Source organism: Hirundo rustica, chromosome 12 (assembly GCF_015227805.2).
Source record: "Hirundo rustica isolate bHirRus1 chromosome 12, bHirRus1.pri.v3, whole genome shotgun sequence".
Lineage (NCBI taxonomy): Eukaryota > Metazoa > Chordata > Aves > Passeriformes > Hirundinidae > Hirundo > Hirundo rustica.
The window spans coordinates 14,120,767-14,135,146 of record NC_053461.1 but is presented as its reverse complement, the minus strand read 5'-3'; the positions used below and the strand labels follow the sequence as shown (position 1 = coordinate 14,135,146).

The 14,380-nt window shown below is 46.3% G+C and overlaps 1 protein-coding gene across 1 annotated transcript; it reads left to right on the top strand.

The window, feature by feature from the left end:
* Positions 1-1,211: 1,211 nt before the first annotated feature.
* Positions 1,212-7,663, top strand: PSMD6 (proteasome 26S subunit, non-ATPase 6). Its single transcript, XM_040076564.1, has 8 exons — positions 1,212-1,442; positions 2,501-2,706; positions 3,217-3,362; positions 4,374-4,593; positions 4,702-4,810; positions 5,800-5,968; positions 7,123-7,200; positions 7,348-7,663. Exons 1-8 carry the CDS (start codon positions 1,298-1,300, stop codon positions 7,442-7,444), a joined length of 1,170 nt encoding a protein of 389 aa, XP_039932498.1. The 5' UTR covers positions 1,212-1,297; the 3' UTR covers positions 7,445-7,663.
* Positions 7,664-14,380: the final 6,717 nt, after the last annotated feature.

Below are 14,380 nucleotides of genomic sequence, written 5' to 3'. Positions count from 1 at the left end.
ATGAACCTCAAGGACTCCACACACAGGGCTATGGAGGCACAGGTGATGCTCCATCTGTAACACGTGGCACAGACAATTTGTGGGCAGCCCTGGTGAGGAGGGAGACCGGGGCAGGACCAGGGACAGTGGGGTGGGGTGGGGTGACACGTGGGGACCACCCAGCCCTTCTGCCACCATCTCCACTTGACATTCCCAAGGGAGGGAACATGCTCCAGCACTGGCAGTGTTTGCTGTGTGAGGTCAGGAAAGACAGAATCAAAGATATTTAATAAATGGATGGAGAAACGTCAAGAAAAGCAAAATGAGAAGTAGATGAACACAGGCCAGAGTCAGGTATGACTTCCCCACCGTCCTGGATGAAATACAAATGAAACCAGGGCCATTTAGAGGTCCCTTTATTTGCCTTCTACTTGTTTTGAGCCACAAGCTCTGGTGTAACACATTCGAGCTCCTTTCTGAGACTACAAAAGCTACAAACCCTTTTTACCCCATGACCCCTTCTAGGTCTGTGTCCTTCCCCTGTGCTCAAACACCAGCCATGCCCTTCCTAGGTCTGTTCAGCCTTGAGAAGAGACAACTGAGAGGGGACTCATCAATTTCTGTCAGTGCTGCAGGGAGGGTGCCAAGAAGATGGTGCCAAAGCACTGGGGCAAGTGACAGCGGGCACAGACTGATGCACAGCAAGTTCCACACGAAGATGAGGAAAAACCTCCCTGCGCAGTGACCTCGCACAGAACGGATTTTCCAGAGAGGCCGCGGAGTCCCCCTCGCCAGAAATATTCCAGAATTGTCTGAACACAACCCTGTACCCTGTGCTCTGGGATCACAGAATCACAGAATGGTTTTGCTGGGAAGGGGATTTTGAAGATCACCCAGTTCCGACCCCCTGCCATGGGAAGGAACATCTTCCACTAGACCAGGAGCCCCTTCCAACCCGGCTTTGGACACTTCCAGGGATGGGGCAGCCACTTTCCCCGGGCAGCCTGCGGCTGTGTATCGGATTTTGTGGCAGTTTCCGAGTCTGCGTCCCCCCGCCGCCCTCCCTGTGCCTGCGGCCGGGCCCGTCCCCTCCGCGCATGCGCCGCCGCCGCTCCCCGCGCGCTCCCGCCGCCAGGGGTCGCCCCGCGCCCGCGCCGCCGGCCGGGGACCTCCGCTCCGCCAGGGGGCGCCGCGCGGCGGAAGCGCGCGGCCTCTTCCGCCCGTCGCGGCTGAGTCACGGCGCCGCGCCGCCCTCTCGCTGCCCGGAGCCGCCCGTCCCGCCGAGCCCCGGCCCCGCGGCCCCCGTCCCGCCGCCGCCATGCCGCTGGAGAACCTGGAGGAGGAAGGGCTGCCCAAGAACCCCGACCTCCGCATCGCCCAGCTCCGCTTCCTGCTCAGCCTGCGGCCCCGCTCGCCCGACCCCGCCGCGCGCGACGAGCTGATGGCGGCGGTGCGGCTGCACAGTGAGTGAGGCCCGCGGGAGGCTCTGTGTGCGTGTGGCGGTCTGTCTGTCTGTCTGTCTGTTCGCCGGCCCCGGCTGCGACCGTGTGACCGTCTGTGGTCGTCGATCCCCGCGCAGGGGGTGGTGTACGCGCCTCCCCGCAGTTCGGCATCGCTCTGCCGCCCGGACTGACCCCGCGGGGCACGGACAGCCCGAGAGCGGCGGGGCAGGCGAGGGTCGGACGTGCCCGTGCCCTGTGCCCAGCTCCGACCACTCTCGCATCGTGCCGGGGCTGTACGAGCTGTGAGCCGCGGGCTGCTGCGCTCACAGTGGGATAAAGAGAATCACAGAGCATCCTGAGCTGGAAGGGGCCCACAAGGGTCGTAAAAGTCCAGCTCTCAGTCCTGCACAGGATGCTCCCAACAATAGCACTCTGCGTGAGAGCACTGTCCAGGTGCTCCATGAGCTCTGCCTTGGGGAGCCTGTTCAGTGCCTGACCACCCTCTGGGGGAAGAACCTTCTCCTGATATCCAACCGAAACCTCCCCTGGCACAGCTCCATGCTGTTTATTCAGGTCCTGTCACTGGTGTCCAGAGAGCAGACATCAGCACCTGACTCTCCACTTTGTCTCATGAGGAAGTTTTAGACAGCTTTGAGGTCTCTCCTCAGTCTCCTCTTCTCCAGGCTGAACACACCAAGTGACCTCAGCTGCTCCTTATACATCTTCTCCAGACCCTTCATCATCTTCCTGTCCCTCGTTTGGATGCCCTCTAACAGCTCAATGTCCTTCTGGTATTGTAGTGCCCAAAACTGCCCCCAGAACTCAAGGTGAGGTCACCTCAGTGCAAGGTAGGGAAAGTGCAGATGGGAGCAGTGTAAAGAGCAGTGAGGAAAAAGGAACAGTGAAAGGAAGCATGAGGGGCAAGGCCTGCAGAAGCAGGGGCTGTGCTGTGTCTGGATTCAGCAGGTATCTGGTCATAGAAGGGACATCTCTGAGTTGACAGTCGTGCTGTCCTTTTAGGAGCAAACACACTCTCGTTGCAGCAATGAACAGCAGAACCCTTCCTGCTTCTCTTTCAGACATGGCTCCGTACTACGAAGCCCTGTGCAAGTCTCTTGAGTGGCAGATGGACACAGATCTACTGAACAAAATGAAGAAAGCCAATGAGGAGGAACTGAAACGTCTTGACAACGAATTAGAGGATGCAGAAAAGATCCTGGGGGAGAGTGAAATCCGGGATGCAATGATGGCCAAAGCTGAGTACCTGTGTAGGATTGGGGACAAGGTTGGTGACAGCAGAGGCTTTATGGACTCGTAGAAAACACTGCATGGGAACCCTGTTAGCTGGGCAGGTCCCAGTGAATGCTAGGACACTTGCAGAGCATTTTCTCTATGGCACAGCTCACACATGGCTGGCAGATAGGGAAGGGTCTTACTGAAATAGAAATGAGGAAAAAAGCAGTCCTCGAAAACTTTTTTCTTGACAAGGGGAAACGTTTGCAGATACCATTATTCACTCCCCTTGCACCTTTAGACTTTTCCAAGCTATTTAGATCATGCATCTGAGTTTCAATTTACAGAGTAGATTTTCATAGTCTTTAGCTTTAAAAGATACACGAGGAACAGCTTTTCGAACTTGATTTAAACTTGGATACATAAAGATTATTCAGAATGCACAATGTGGAAGTCACAACTAGCAGTGGGAGACAACACATGTTCTTACACAAAAGCAGGTATTTTGTGAATGTTCTGGGTGCTTTTAACATTCTTACAGTAGCAAATACTGTTTTGCCAGGAGGGAGCCCTGACTGCCTTCCGCAAGACGTACGACAAAACCGTGGCCCTGGGACATCGGCTGGATATCGTGTTCTATCTGCTAAGGATTGGCTTGTTTTATATGGACAATGACCTCATCACACGGAACATTGAAAAGGCAAAAAGGTACTGCTTGGGTTTTCTGAGTGCACTAAAGCACTTCTGAAACAAGCTGTAACAAAAGAAATGGAAGATAATACCTTTCTGTCCAGAAATAACTGGGACTGGTTGTGAGAGAGAATCAGAGTGATGGCTGGGTGTTACTTTGTTTTAGAGCACTTCCTAGTCCTGGATTTTTTTATTGGGGTGGAAGAGAAAGGTTAAAAATCTGCGGTAGCTGTTTTCTAGCAGGTGACTCAATTTGTATTTGTAGCCCAGCTCCCACTCCCACTCTGGGTGTGACTGGACTGTGCCTCTGCCAGCTAAGTCCAGCTGCTCCCAGTGGCACCCAGCTGGCTCTGTAAGGAGGGAGCTTTTCCTCTAAAAGCAAGAGTGGCATGGTGTGTTTTGGTGCCATGTCCTTCCCCATGTTCCACTGGTAGCTTCAGTGTCTCCGCTCCCAATCTTTTGAACCTCAGCAGTTCCTGTAGAAAGCTGTGGTTCCAGTCTCTCTGCTGCTGCCATGAGACACCAAGGCAAAGGATGTTCCCACATCCCTTGTTCCTTGGGCAGGGATATTTTGTGTTGCCTTCTCAGCCGTTTTGTCTCATTCCTGCCCTTCTTACAGCCACACCAGTTTTGTGTTGATCCTTAAAAATTGGCTACTTGTATCTTTTTTCCTGTCCTGCTGGTTGGACAGCTTTGATTTTAGCAGCAAAGGCAGTGGATATCTGTTGCCACAGTCCGGGCTGACAGTAATATTTACCTGCACATCCACAGAGACTGTTGTCACAGCTGGAGAGGCTGTAAACTTTTCCTTTCAGATGAAACTTGCACAGTGTTAAAGCCTCCAGACTCTCCTGTCCCAAGGAAACCACTTTCCTATGCCAGCAGGTGTACAAAGCTGTTTCAACAAGCTGTAACATAAACCAAGTTATTCTTTCTCTGATCTCACGGTATCAGTTGATTTGTGCTTATTTCATATAATTTGTTACACGACACATTTACATAAGTAAATATTCTTTGTTCTGTTTTAAGTCTAATAGAAGAAGGAGGAGACTGGGACAGAAGAAACCGTCTCAAGGTGTACCAGGGCCTTTACTGTGTAGCCATTCGAGACTTTAAACAAGCAGCAGAGCTCTTCCTTGATACAGTTTCCACGTTTACATCCTACGAACTGATGGATTACAAAACCTTTGTAACATACACGGTCTATGTCAGCATGATTGCCCTGGACAGGCCTGACCTGAGGGAAAAGGTAAGGAGAGCACGTGGGAATGCTGGTGCAGAGTGCCAGAGCCTTTCCTTAGTGTGTTCATCTCGAGGCTGAGAGGGGTGGTGGCTAAAGATGTGTGTTTGCTTTCAGGTGATTAAAGGAGCAGAGATCCTGGAAGCCTTGCACAGTTTGCCAGCTGTACGGCAGTATCTCTTCTCTCTGTACGAATGTCGTTACTCAGCCTTTTTCCAGTCGCTAGGTAAGGCTGGGTTGTGTCCCACAACGCTGTTTTAGGTGTTCCAGTTATTTGTGTCAGATCATGCACAACTTTTGTGGAGTAGCTAGTCTAGAACTAGAGCTATGTACAGAAAAAACAGACTGTAGGGATTTTTTTAACAGCGACCTAAAATTTTCTGCTTTGATTTTTCAAGCAAAGAAAGACAAATTTCTCATCCAATCAACCTTGTGAAAGGTCACATCTTATTAGGTGAAAAAGCACTTTGAAAATGGCTATGAAACACCATCTTACCTGAAGAGCCAGATCAGGAAAGATTTTAAAGCTTTCTATGTAAAAGGGTGATGCCAAAGAAAAGCTTTTCAGAAAACCCCTCATTCTTGCCAGTTCTCAGACTGCTTGGTTTTTTTGTGAGTTTTAGGATACAAGGAAATGAGATATTTAGAAAAAGCAAGGAAGAACCCTTGATTTTGTGGAAGACTAGGCCTGATGAGTCGGATTTAAAGGGCAGCATCTTCCTATTGCTGGCCTCATCCCAGGAAAAAAAATCACTTCAGTGCCTGGAAATCCTTGAAACTAATTTAAGAGCTAATAGCAGAAAATTATTGTAATGTCCTTATACAGGTGTGGGTAACAATGTTTCTTCAAGAAGTTACAAATGAGTTCTGTGCCTGCGGGCAGCAGATCCAGCTGTGGCATTCAGGGAGGTGCTCCCTCTCCCCCCTGAGAGGATGCTGTGCTGGTTACAGGCTTCCATTAGCTCCGCCACAACATTGTTTGTGTGTTCTTTCTGCTCCTGGTTCCAGAACTGATACAGATTACATTAATTCTCTTTTGTGCGGAATCCTTTTCAGATCTTGAGGAGTGCAAGAATACAATGTAGTTATATGGTCATGCCTCTTGCATATTAACTGCTGCCATGTGTTTTATTGACATATCTGATATTTGACATTTCTAAGAAATTTCTGACTTTTTTTTTTTTTTTTCCTTCGTTCCTTTTTCTTTCTTTTCAGCAATTGTAGAGCAAGAGATGAAGAAGGACTGGCTGTTTGCACCTCACTACCGATACTACGTACGGGAAATGCGAATCCACGCCTACAGCCAGCTCCTCGAGTCCTACCGGTCCTTGACGTTAGGGTACATGGCAGAAGCCTTTGGAGTCAGTGTAGAATTCATAGATCAGTAAGTTCTTTGGTTTTTTCAGTTCCTGGAGATTTCACTTTGTACCCTTTAAATATTTATGATGATCTCATTACGAGTAAAAATCTTTGTTCACTTATATTCTAAATGTGCCGAGTTACATTTCTGTGGAAGAGTGTGAGAAGCTGATATTTTATTCATTACTTTGTTCTTTATATTGCTTTATTTATTGACCTCCATGTGCTATGAAACTTTAGACTTTAGATAGCTTAGTTCACAGCTATGCAAAAACTAAGCTGTTCCAGCTTTGGGGATCTGCACATTTTTTGTACTCTGCCAGTCCCCCTCTCTCATTTTGCTTGGTTTCTGTTTTTAACTTAAGTCAAACACCCTGCAGTCCCAATTTGAAATTCTTTTCTAGAATAAAACTATCAGATTTTGATCATAATAAGAACTAAGTGACAAACTGACTTTTACTCTGTGTGCATGAAGCACATTATTTCAAGTGCCTTCACAAGAGTTATTCTTGTTTCAGAGATTTTAGATTTTCTCACATAGAAAACTTACAGAAATATGAAACTGCTTGAAATATTCAAAAATCAGTAAGTGTTTCAAGAGAAACCAAATACCATTCAATTCAAAAGTAATTTTTTTTAAGTCATACTAATTCTTATGCTTTCCAGTAATTTATTATGAGTTGCAACTTATCTTACTGTTGAGTGCAGGAATATTTTCTTCTACCATCGGTGCTGTAGACCACCAGGTGATTAAACAAAACAATAATAATAAAATTTTTAAAAGCATTTTTAAAAATTAAGTATTATTGAGATACTTTTCTAATTAATTGACTGGCATGAAGATATTTACTTCAGGATAAACTCCAAATAGCCACGCTGCATTACTGCTGCCTTTGAAGAGTAGTTGATAGAAAGCTCAGAGATAAATTTCACTAACTCAAGTACAACACTTTGGCATGAGAAGAAAGAACTAAGAGGTTTTGTGTTCAGGTTACTACAATGATTAGTTTTGGGTGCAATGTCCAAGCCTTAATAAGATGAGGATACATAAGATAACCTTATGAAGATCCATAGGCTGTTGCTTCAGAAATACAGCGTGGTGTAACAGGAGTTTCAGTGCTCTCAGCTCTACAAGTCCTTGGTGAAAGAGGATTTAACCAACTTCTTTTCTTTATTTAGGGAGCTTTCAAGATTTATTGCAGCTGGGCGATTGCACTGCAAAATAGACAAAGTAAACGAGATTGTAGAAACTAACAGGTATGTAAAAATTCCTAGAGGTTGTTTTTAACAGACCAGTTGAATTCTATATATTTTGATGACATTAACTACAGAAATGGTTAATGCCTTGGTATAAATCATATTATTAGTTCTAATCCCCTGTTTTTTTCCCCTCATGATTTCTAGGCCTGATAGCAAGAATTGGCAGTACCAAGAAACCATCAAGAAAGGAGATCTGCTGCTAAACAGAATTCAGAAACTTTCCCGAGTAATTAATATGTAATTTTTTTAATGCAAGGGAATGCAAAATTTAGATGTTTAAAACATTTTGGAAGTAACCTATAAATATATTGCATAACTTGGTATACTGTAGGGAAAAAAATAACTAGCAAGAAAGGTAGTGTTTTTACTTTCCACTTCATTATGTACACACTGTTCTGTTCTGGTGTATGGAACCCAGTTCATTTATTAAATGTATGATACCGTTGGTGATCTCTTGTAATAGACTTTGTTCCTTTCCTTGCCTGTATATCCAGTGTTCCTTATTGAACAGCAAAGCAGGTTCACAACCTGTGAACACAGAGAACTCATGGCCATTTTGTGCTTGCTGTTTTAAGACTTTCTTATTGGAATCAGACGTGAAAACAATCAGTTGCATAATAGTAAAATGGCCAAACATTTTCGTGAAGAGTGCACACTGTCCAGACAGGACAGAGTCTTGCAATGAAGGGATTACAGCTTAAGGGAGAAGGAATAAGGATGCAAGTGATTGTGGTGAAGCAATAATATAACCACAGAAACTGTCGACTAAAACTTTGGGAACAACTGTAACAGAAGTAGCCACTCTCTTTAAACTATTTTTTTGCCAACTGTTGAATAGGAAGTCAGCATGTGAGCAAAGCATTACATTTGTAGCTATTACCTGAGTTCGATTTGCAGATGTCAGTGATGGTGGGAGCTGTGGAAGGGACCACTGCAGTCTGCCAGAGCTGATCAGGTACTGCAGGGGTTACAGTTCCTTTCTTCACAGCTGCTGAGGAATGCATGTCTCACTAGGCTGTATGCTGATGACACATGGTTTCAGCAGAGCCTCCAGCAGCAGCTGTTTACCCTGCTGGCCTGCCTTGAGGGGCTTTTTCCCTCCTTCCAAAGAAAGCCTGGGAGTGAGTTCTGTGAGCTTTTGATGCCACTGCATTTAGAGTTTACAGCCTGTGTGCAACTTCAGTGCTGGAAGGAACCCCAGCAGGTACCCAAAGAGCAATCACAGCATGTGGAAGCTGCTGTGCCACAGAAAGGACAGCTTGGAATTTCCTCTGCCCATCCCTCCCACTACAAGATCATAGAGGGTCTCCTGTCCTGGAATTGCTGCTGTCTGCCTGAGCTGGACCCCTTGGTGCTGAGGGGCCATTACTATTCTCTGATGAACTTCTCTGAAACCCGAAATACAACCTCATGATTTGGGGTTTTTTTTACTATTTACTGGAAGCTGTTTTGGTTGTTTCTCCCTCCAGGAAGCAGCTATTTAGCCAGAGTTTAAAGATTTACATTTCAGACAGTACTAATTAGAAGAAAATTCTGATCTTTCTTCAGAATATGCAGAGTAATAAACAAGAACTCTACCATGTGGTCAGCTATGAGTCTCTGTTCTGTGTGTTCACACACATACCCTTTCCTATAAAGTTTTAATTGATAAAACCCAATATTCAGACTTCTCAGACCTGCAATAACCTCTCTTGTTTTTCTACATCTGTTCCATGCAAGATAAGTAGAGCTACCTAGGAAGGCTTTAATCAGTCTGACTTTTGGGAACATCTCCCATAGGTGCAGGTGTGAAGCCTATCAGAAAACCATATTGTCTTCACTGACTTGAGGAATTCCTGTTTGGTGCCCAAATAAATTTTCCTTTCCGGCATATTTATACATTAACTGGCCTTAATTAACTACATCAAAGCTTCCTTTCAGCGTATGTACTACCATGTATTTTTTTAACTGTAAAGTAAAGAGAATAGAAACCTACTCAGGAAAAATCAGGCTAACAAGGGCTTCATCTTGCTGCTCTCTTAGTGTAGGTTAAGAGCAACAGAAAAGAAATGGAAATCCCTACTCTGTGTGGAAAATATAAGCATTGCTAAAGAGTTTTAGTGCTCTAAGATACTTGCAGAGCTGTCAACCATTTTATCCTAACCGTGGCTGTCATCCTGTGGGAGCCAAACATTTCAGAATGGTGTTCTCTGCTCAGGTGGGTGAAAAATAACATTCCAAACAAGTGCACAATCCTGCTAGAGCAAAGACCCCCCTTTAAAGATCCCAGCTTGTCTTCACATTTCCCAATCTCAGCCTACGTGCTGCAGAAGAGGATCCAGGGAGAGCCTGGAGATCTTCTGGACAAGGATTTTTGTGCCAAGGCTTGGCAGGAAAGAGTCACAGCAATTTTAGCTGAACCTTTTAAGGCTTTGTGCAGCAGTTCAGCCTCTCAGCCATGCCAAATAGTGAGGGGATAAAATTCTGGGCAAGGTGAAAGGCAGCGCCTCCTGAAGCCCACAGCTGGAGGCACAGTTTAGCCAGCGCAGCTGTTCACATTATTCTGAAAAAAAACAAAACCAAAAAAACCCCAAACCAATCTGATGATACACAGGTTTTCCAAAGAGTAGGAATGCTGAGGGGTCCAGGATGGTCAGGCCTTGAGCTGATCAAGGGCATAATTTTGTCTGTTGTTTTTAACTACTTTCCTCCATCTCCATCAGAAGCATTAGAATTTCTACTTCCGGAAGTAATTTCAAGTTGATTTTTACTGTCCCATGATCGTGTTAGTTTTCTATTCTGTTTATCTGATCTCATGATTTCCCTTAATCGTGAGCAGCACTCCAGACACACTCCTGACACCTTTCCATGGATTTATAGTCCACATGCCAAAGTTGTACATTCTCTCTTGTAATTTAAGCTCAGGCAGTTCCTTGAGCTAATGCCATTCTCCAATTTCGCTTTGCAAGGCTGACTTCACCCTCGCTACAAGAATCAGAGAGAGACTTCAAGCCACAGCTTGAACTTCTCTCTGCAATTCATTCCCTGCACTAATGGTGGCAAAACAGGAGAGAAGGGCAGGAGAGGGGGTGCTTTAGGATTTGTTACTAAAGCTGTGCTCCAAAGCAGTGGAAATGCAGTTTGTGGCTCACCTGCCAACACCTCCGGTGCTTCTCTCGCTGAACACTGGGCTCCAGAGCTCAAGGTCCGACCTTGCAGGCAAGGGACAAGGCTTTAGGAAAACATCACTTGTCACGGACAGGAAAGGACGCAGGTGAAGGGACCTCAGCTGCAAAACAGAGGACAAAAGACTTCCAGCACTGTCAAAGACCACCAAACCCAAGCAGCAACACAGTCCCTGCTGATGCTCAAGAAAACTTTTGTATCAATTTGGGCACAAATATCAACACCAGCTATTTCTCATAGGCTTGGACAAAGCTTTTTTACTGCATTTCTCAGGCTGGTTTTCTTCCTTGGCAATAAAGCTTCAATCCACATTAGTTTGAACAAGTTCCCTAAAGGTTTTCAAAGTTTGTTGGGTCACAAAAAACCCAAACATATGCCACTTTTCCATGACAAAGCTCCCATGCTGCTTGTTAGGAACAAATCCAGCAGCTAACACAGCTCAGAGCCAAAGCACTGAAAAAAGCACGAAGTCAAAATAAAAAGTCCCATGGTGCATCCTACAAGCCACATGTGTTTGATTATTCGTCGCAGCAGAACGTGATAAAAATGAACCCACAGGAATTTGCATTTAAATAAAGAGGGCAAGGCCTCCTTCGGGGTTGTTTTGGTAGCCGGTGTGAAGAAGGCGCCCACGGAGCGGCGCTGCGGCTTTCAGAGAGCCCGAGGGCAGCCGGCCAGATGCACACCCCTCGGCCGGAGCTGCACACGCCTCACCCGGAGCTGTGCACCCCTCAGCCGGCCAGATGCACACCCCTCGGCCGGAGCTGCACACCCCTCGGCCGGAGCCGCACACGCCGCACCCGGAGCTGCGCACCCCTCAGCCGGGGCTGCACACCCCTCAGCCGGCCAGATGCACACTCCTCACACGGAGCTGCACACCCCTCACCCGGAGCTGCACACCCCTCACCCGGGGCTGCACACCCCTCACCCGGAGCCGCACACCCCTCACCCGGAGCCGCACACCCCTCACCCGGAGCTGCACACCCCTCACCCGGAGCTGCACACCCCTCACCCGGAGCTGCACACCCCTCACCCGGAGCTGCACACCCCTCACCCGGAGCCGCACACCCCTCACCCGGAGCCGCACACCCCTCACCCGGAGCTGCACACCCCTCACCCGGAGCCGCACACCCCTCACCCGGAGCCGCACACCCCTCACCCGGAGCCGCACACCCCTCACCCGGAGCCGCACACCCCTCACCCGGGGCTGCACACCCCTCACCCAGAGCCGCACACCCCTCACCCAGAGCCACACACCCCTCACCCGGAGCTGCACAGGCAGAGCAGGCAGCAGATTTTCTGCCAAAGCCCGGTTGTAGCCTTTGAGCCCAACATTGCACCACCAGGGGAAAGCCAAACAGCTTCGGGCTCCCAGGGCACATCTCCGCAGCTTTGATACTAAAGGCAAAGGGCGCTGAGAGGACGCACAAATACACAAAGCCTGCACACAGGGAATCTCTGAGCCGGGGGTTGCGTTGCATGCAGTGGCAGTCTCCTACATCACAAAATAACTGTCCCGAATATAAACTGGAGAGTTTTCCTAGAGACAGTCACTGATGGGAGGGAAACTGTTTTCTGTCCAGTTCAGGGACATCTGTGCTTACTTGGGTTCCACTTCAGCACCTGGACAGAACTATTTTTCATTACTAACTCCAGTGAACAGTCACCAGAAGAGAACCCAAGGAGCAGCTCTGCTCTGCCCCAGGGCCAGGGCTCCCTGGCACTGCACTGCACCAAACACAGCAAAGGAAGGGGACAGGGAGGATGCTCCAATTCCACAGAGCTCCGAGAGCTCAGGGTTACACAGGGTGAACGCATTTTTTCCTTTCTTAACCTTGCTAATTTTAGAGGACGCAGAACCCTGTATTAAATGCAGTGAAATGCAGAGTTACTCCATCGGCGTTGAAGCACTCAGAGTCACAAACCTGCCTGAACACGATGCCAAGCACAGAGCTCTGCTCGCTGCACACACGCGACTCCCACGTGCTCCGGGCTGTGGTCACTCGTACGGCTCTGCAGAACCAGCTGCAGCGCCAGCAGCTCCTGCAAGATGGCACAGCTGCTGGAAATTGCTACTAGGAAGGAAAAGGATTTGCAAGAAGACAAAAAAAGAAATTATTCAGTAAGGCAAAAAGTAAACTTAGAGGTGCTTATTATATAAAGACAAAGCAGGACTTGCCTGTTGTCCAAAGCCCGTTTATATCTGGTAGCATTTATTCCAAATATTAAGAAAAACTTGTTCTAAGAGGGGGAAAAACCCAAACCAAAATGAAACAGAGACAGAATAAAGGACGTTTTGCCACAGATGTCACTCTGAGGTCCTGCCCCACTCACGGTTTTACTGGTTTTACGAACTGCTCCAAAATCACACACGACACACGAGTCCTGAGTCCTGTGCAGAGAAAAGCTCTGCAGGAGGTTTAACCTGCTGAATTAACACACTGGACCTTCAAACTGTGGAAACACAGAAGACACTTTTTCTGGAGGAAAAGAAAAAAAAAAACAGGAAGCACAATGACTCAACCACACCTGGAGCTGTAAAGCCTGCTGTCATTCTTCCGACTAGAAAATAACAAAGTAACAGAAGTAACTCAAGTAACAGAAGGTCCTCCGCACGGGAAAATGCTGCAGAGGTGACACAGGCACCGCCCAAACCCAGGTACCGACCCCCTGGAGGATGGAAAGCTCCGAACCTATCGGGCTGACTCGCCATGCCAAGGGACAAGGACAGAATTTGATCACATCCAATTCTCTGAAATTAGTTCACATAGGCACCGATATAGATAATGTTTTCCTTTAATAGCGAAGGATTTTATAATGAAGCAGAAACATATAATATATTCCATGCAACCAACCTCATTTATTGAAAAGTCCTAATTTTATTGCCTTGTTTAGTAACATGTTTGTTCAACAAACTAATATTTTTCATGAAGCAAAGCACAACTTTTTCTTATAAATAGTATAAATTATTTTATTTACAGAAACTTGTTACAAAACAAATAGACTATATATTTATTTTTCTTTTAAATATCCAAAGTAATTTTTCTATCCCATGACATTTGTTCATGTACTATACAGCAGCCAACACAGAGTTCAGCTGATCAGATGCTCTTGATTATGTATACAAATTATCAAACTATTCACACATTTTACACAGGAGATTGCTTTTAGAACCAGGCTCAACACCGAGCAAGATGCTTCCAAGGCCTACATTCACATTGACATTATGTAGTGCTCATTTCAAAATTATCTTTAAAACATAAAATCTCGCACAAAAGGTAAAAATGATTATTTTCCGCTGAACAGTGAAACATTTAAGAATCTTTCTAAGCCCAATTCCCTCCTCCAGGACAGAATGAGTAAAAGACGAGAGATTCCTTGGCAAGAGAACTCTTACAGGAAGACAACTGCCTTAGAAATGTCATTTGGAAATCACATCTTTATTTTTTTCATTGTTTTAAGAGGTACTTACTTGGGTTTTTTCCTTCGTTTTGGAATACCAACAATTTTGAACATTTTCTAAATATCTGATTAATGAATTTTGCTCCCCCCCCCTACCCCTTCCAAAAAATAAGCCAGTTAAATAAACTGCTGGTTAGAACCATATTTCAAACCCTTGGCATTATACTAAGTATGAGTTATCAGTGGGATTGTTCCAACATAAGGTATTCAAATTAAAAGATTTTACAAAAGCTACCAGCATAATTTGCTTTCTTTTGTCAACCCATCTCATTAATTTCAGAAATATATATATATGCACGTGCGTATACGCACACACACACATATATAGGTGGAAAAAGCAAGCTCCAAAATTTCAACTGAACATTCAAGTCTTTTAAGGAGAAGCTGTCTAAACAGTCCAAACTTAAAACTAAGTTATATCAGGCACTTTCAGTTTTTTCCGTTAGTTTGAAACCACATGAGACCCACACGGATGCGCACGCACACACACGCACACGAACACTAAAAAAAGAGAAGCAGTGTGTCACAGAACTAAATGGATTTTCTGGGA

Bases quoted from the DNA above. Each gene is read 5' to 3' on its own strand.
- PSMD6 (XM_040076564.1), top strand. From the start codon at position 1,298: ATGCCGCTGGAGAACCTGGAGGAGGAAGGGCTGCCCAAGAACCCCGAC. The intron at 1,443-2,500 runs GTGAGTGAGGCC...CTTCTCTTTCAG, and splicing joins GGCGGCGGTGCGGCTGCACA to ACATGGCTCCGTACTACGAA. The intron at 2,707-3,216 runs GTTGGTGACAGC...CTGTTTTGCCAG, and splicing joins TGTGTAGGATTGGGGACAAG to GAGGGAGCCCTGACTGCCTT.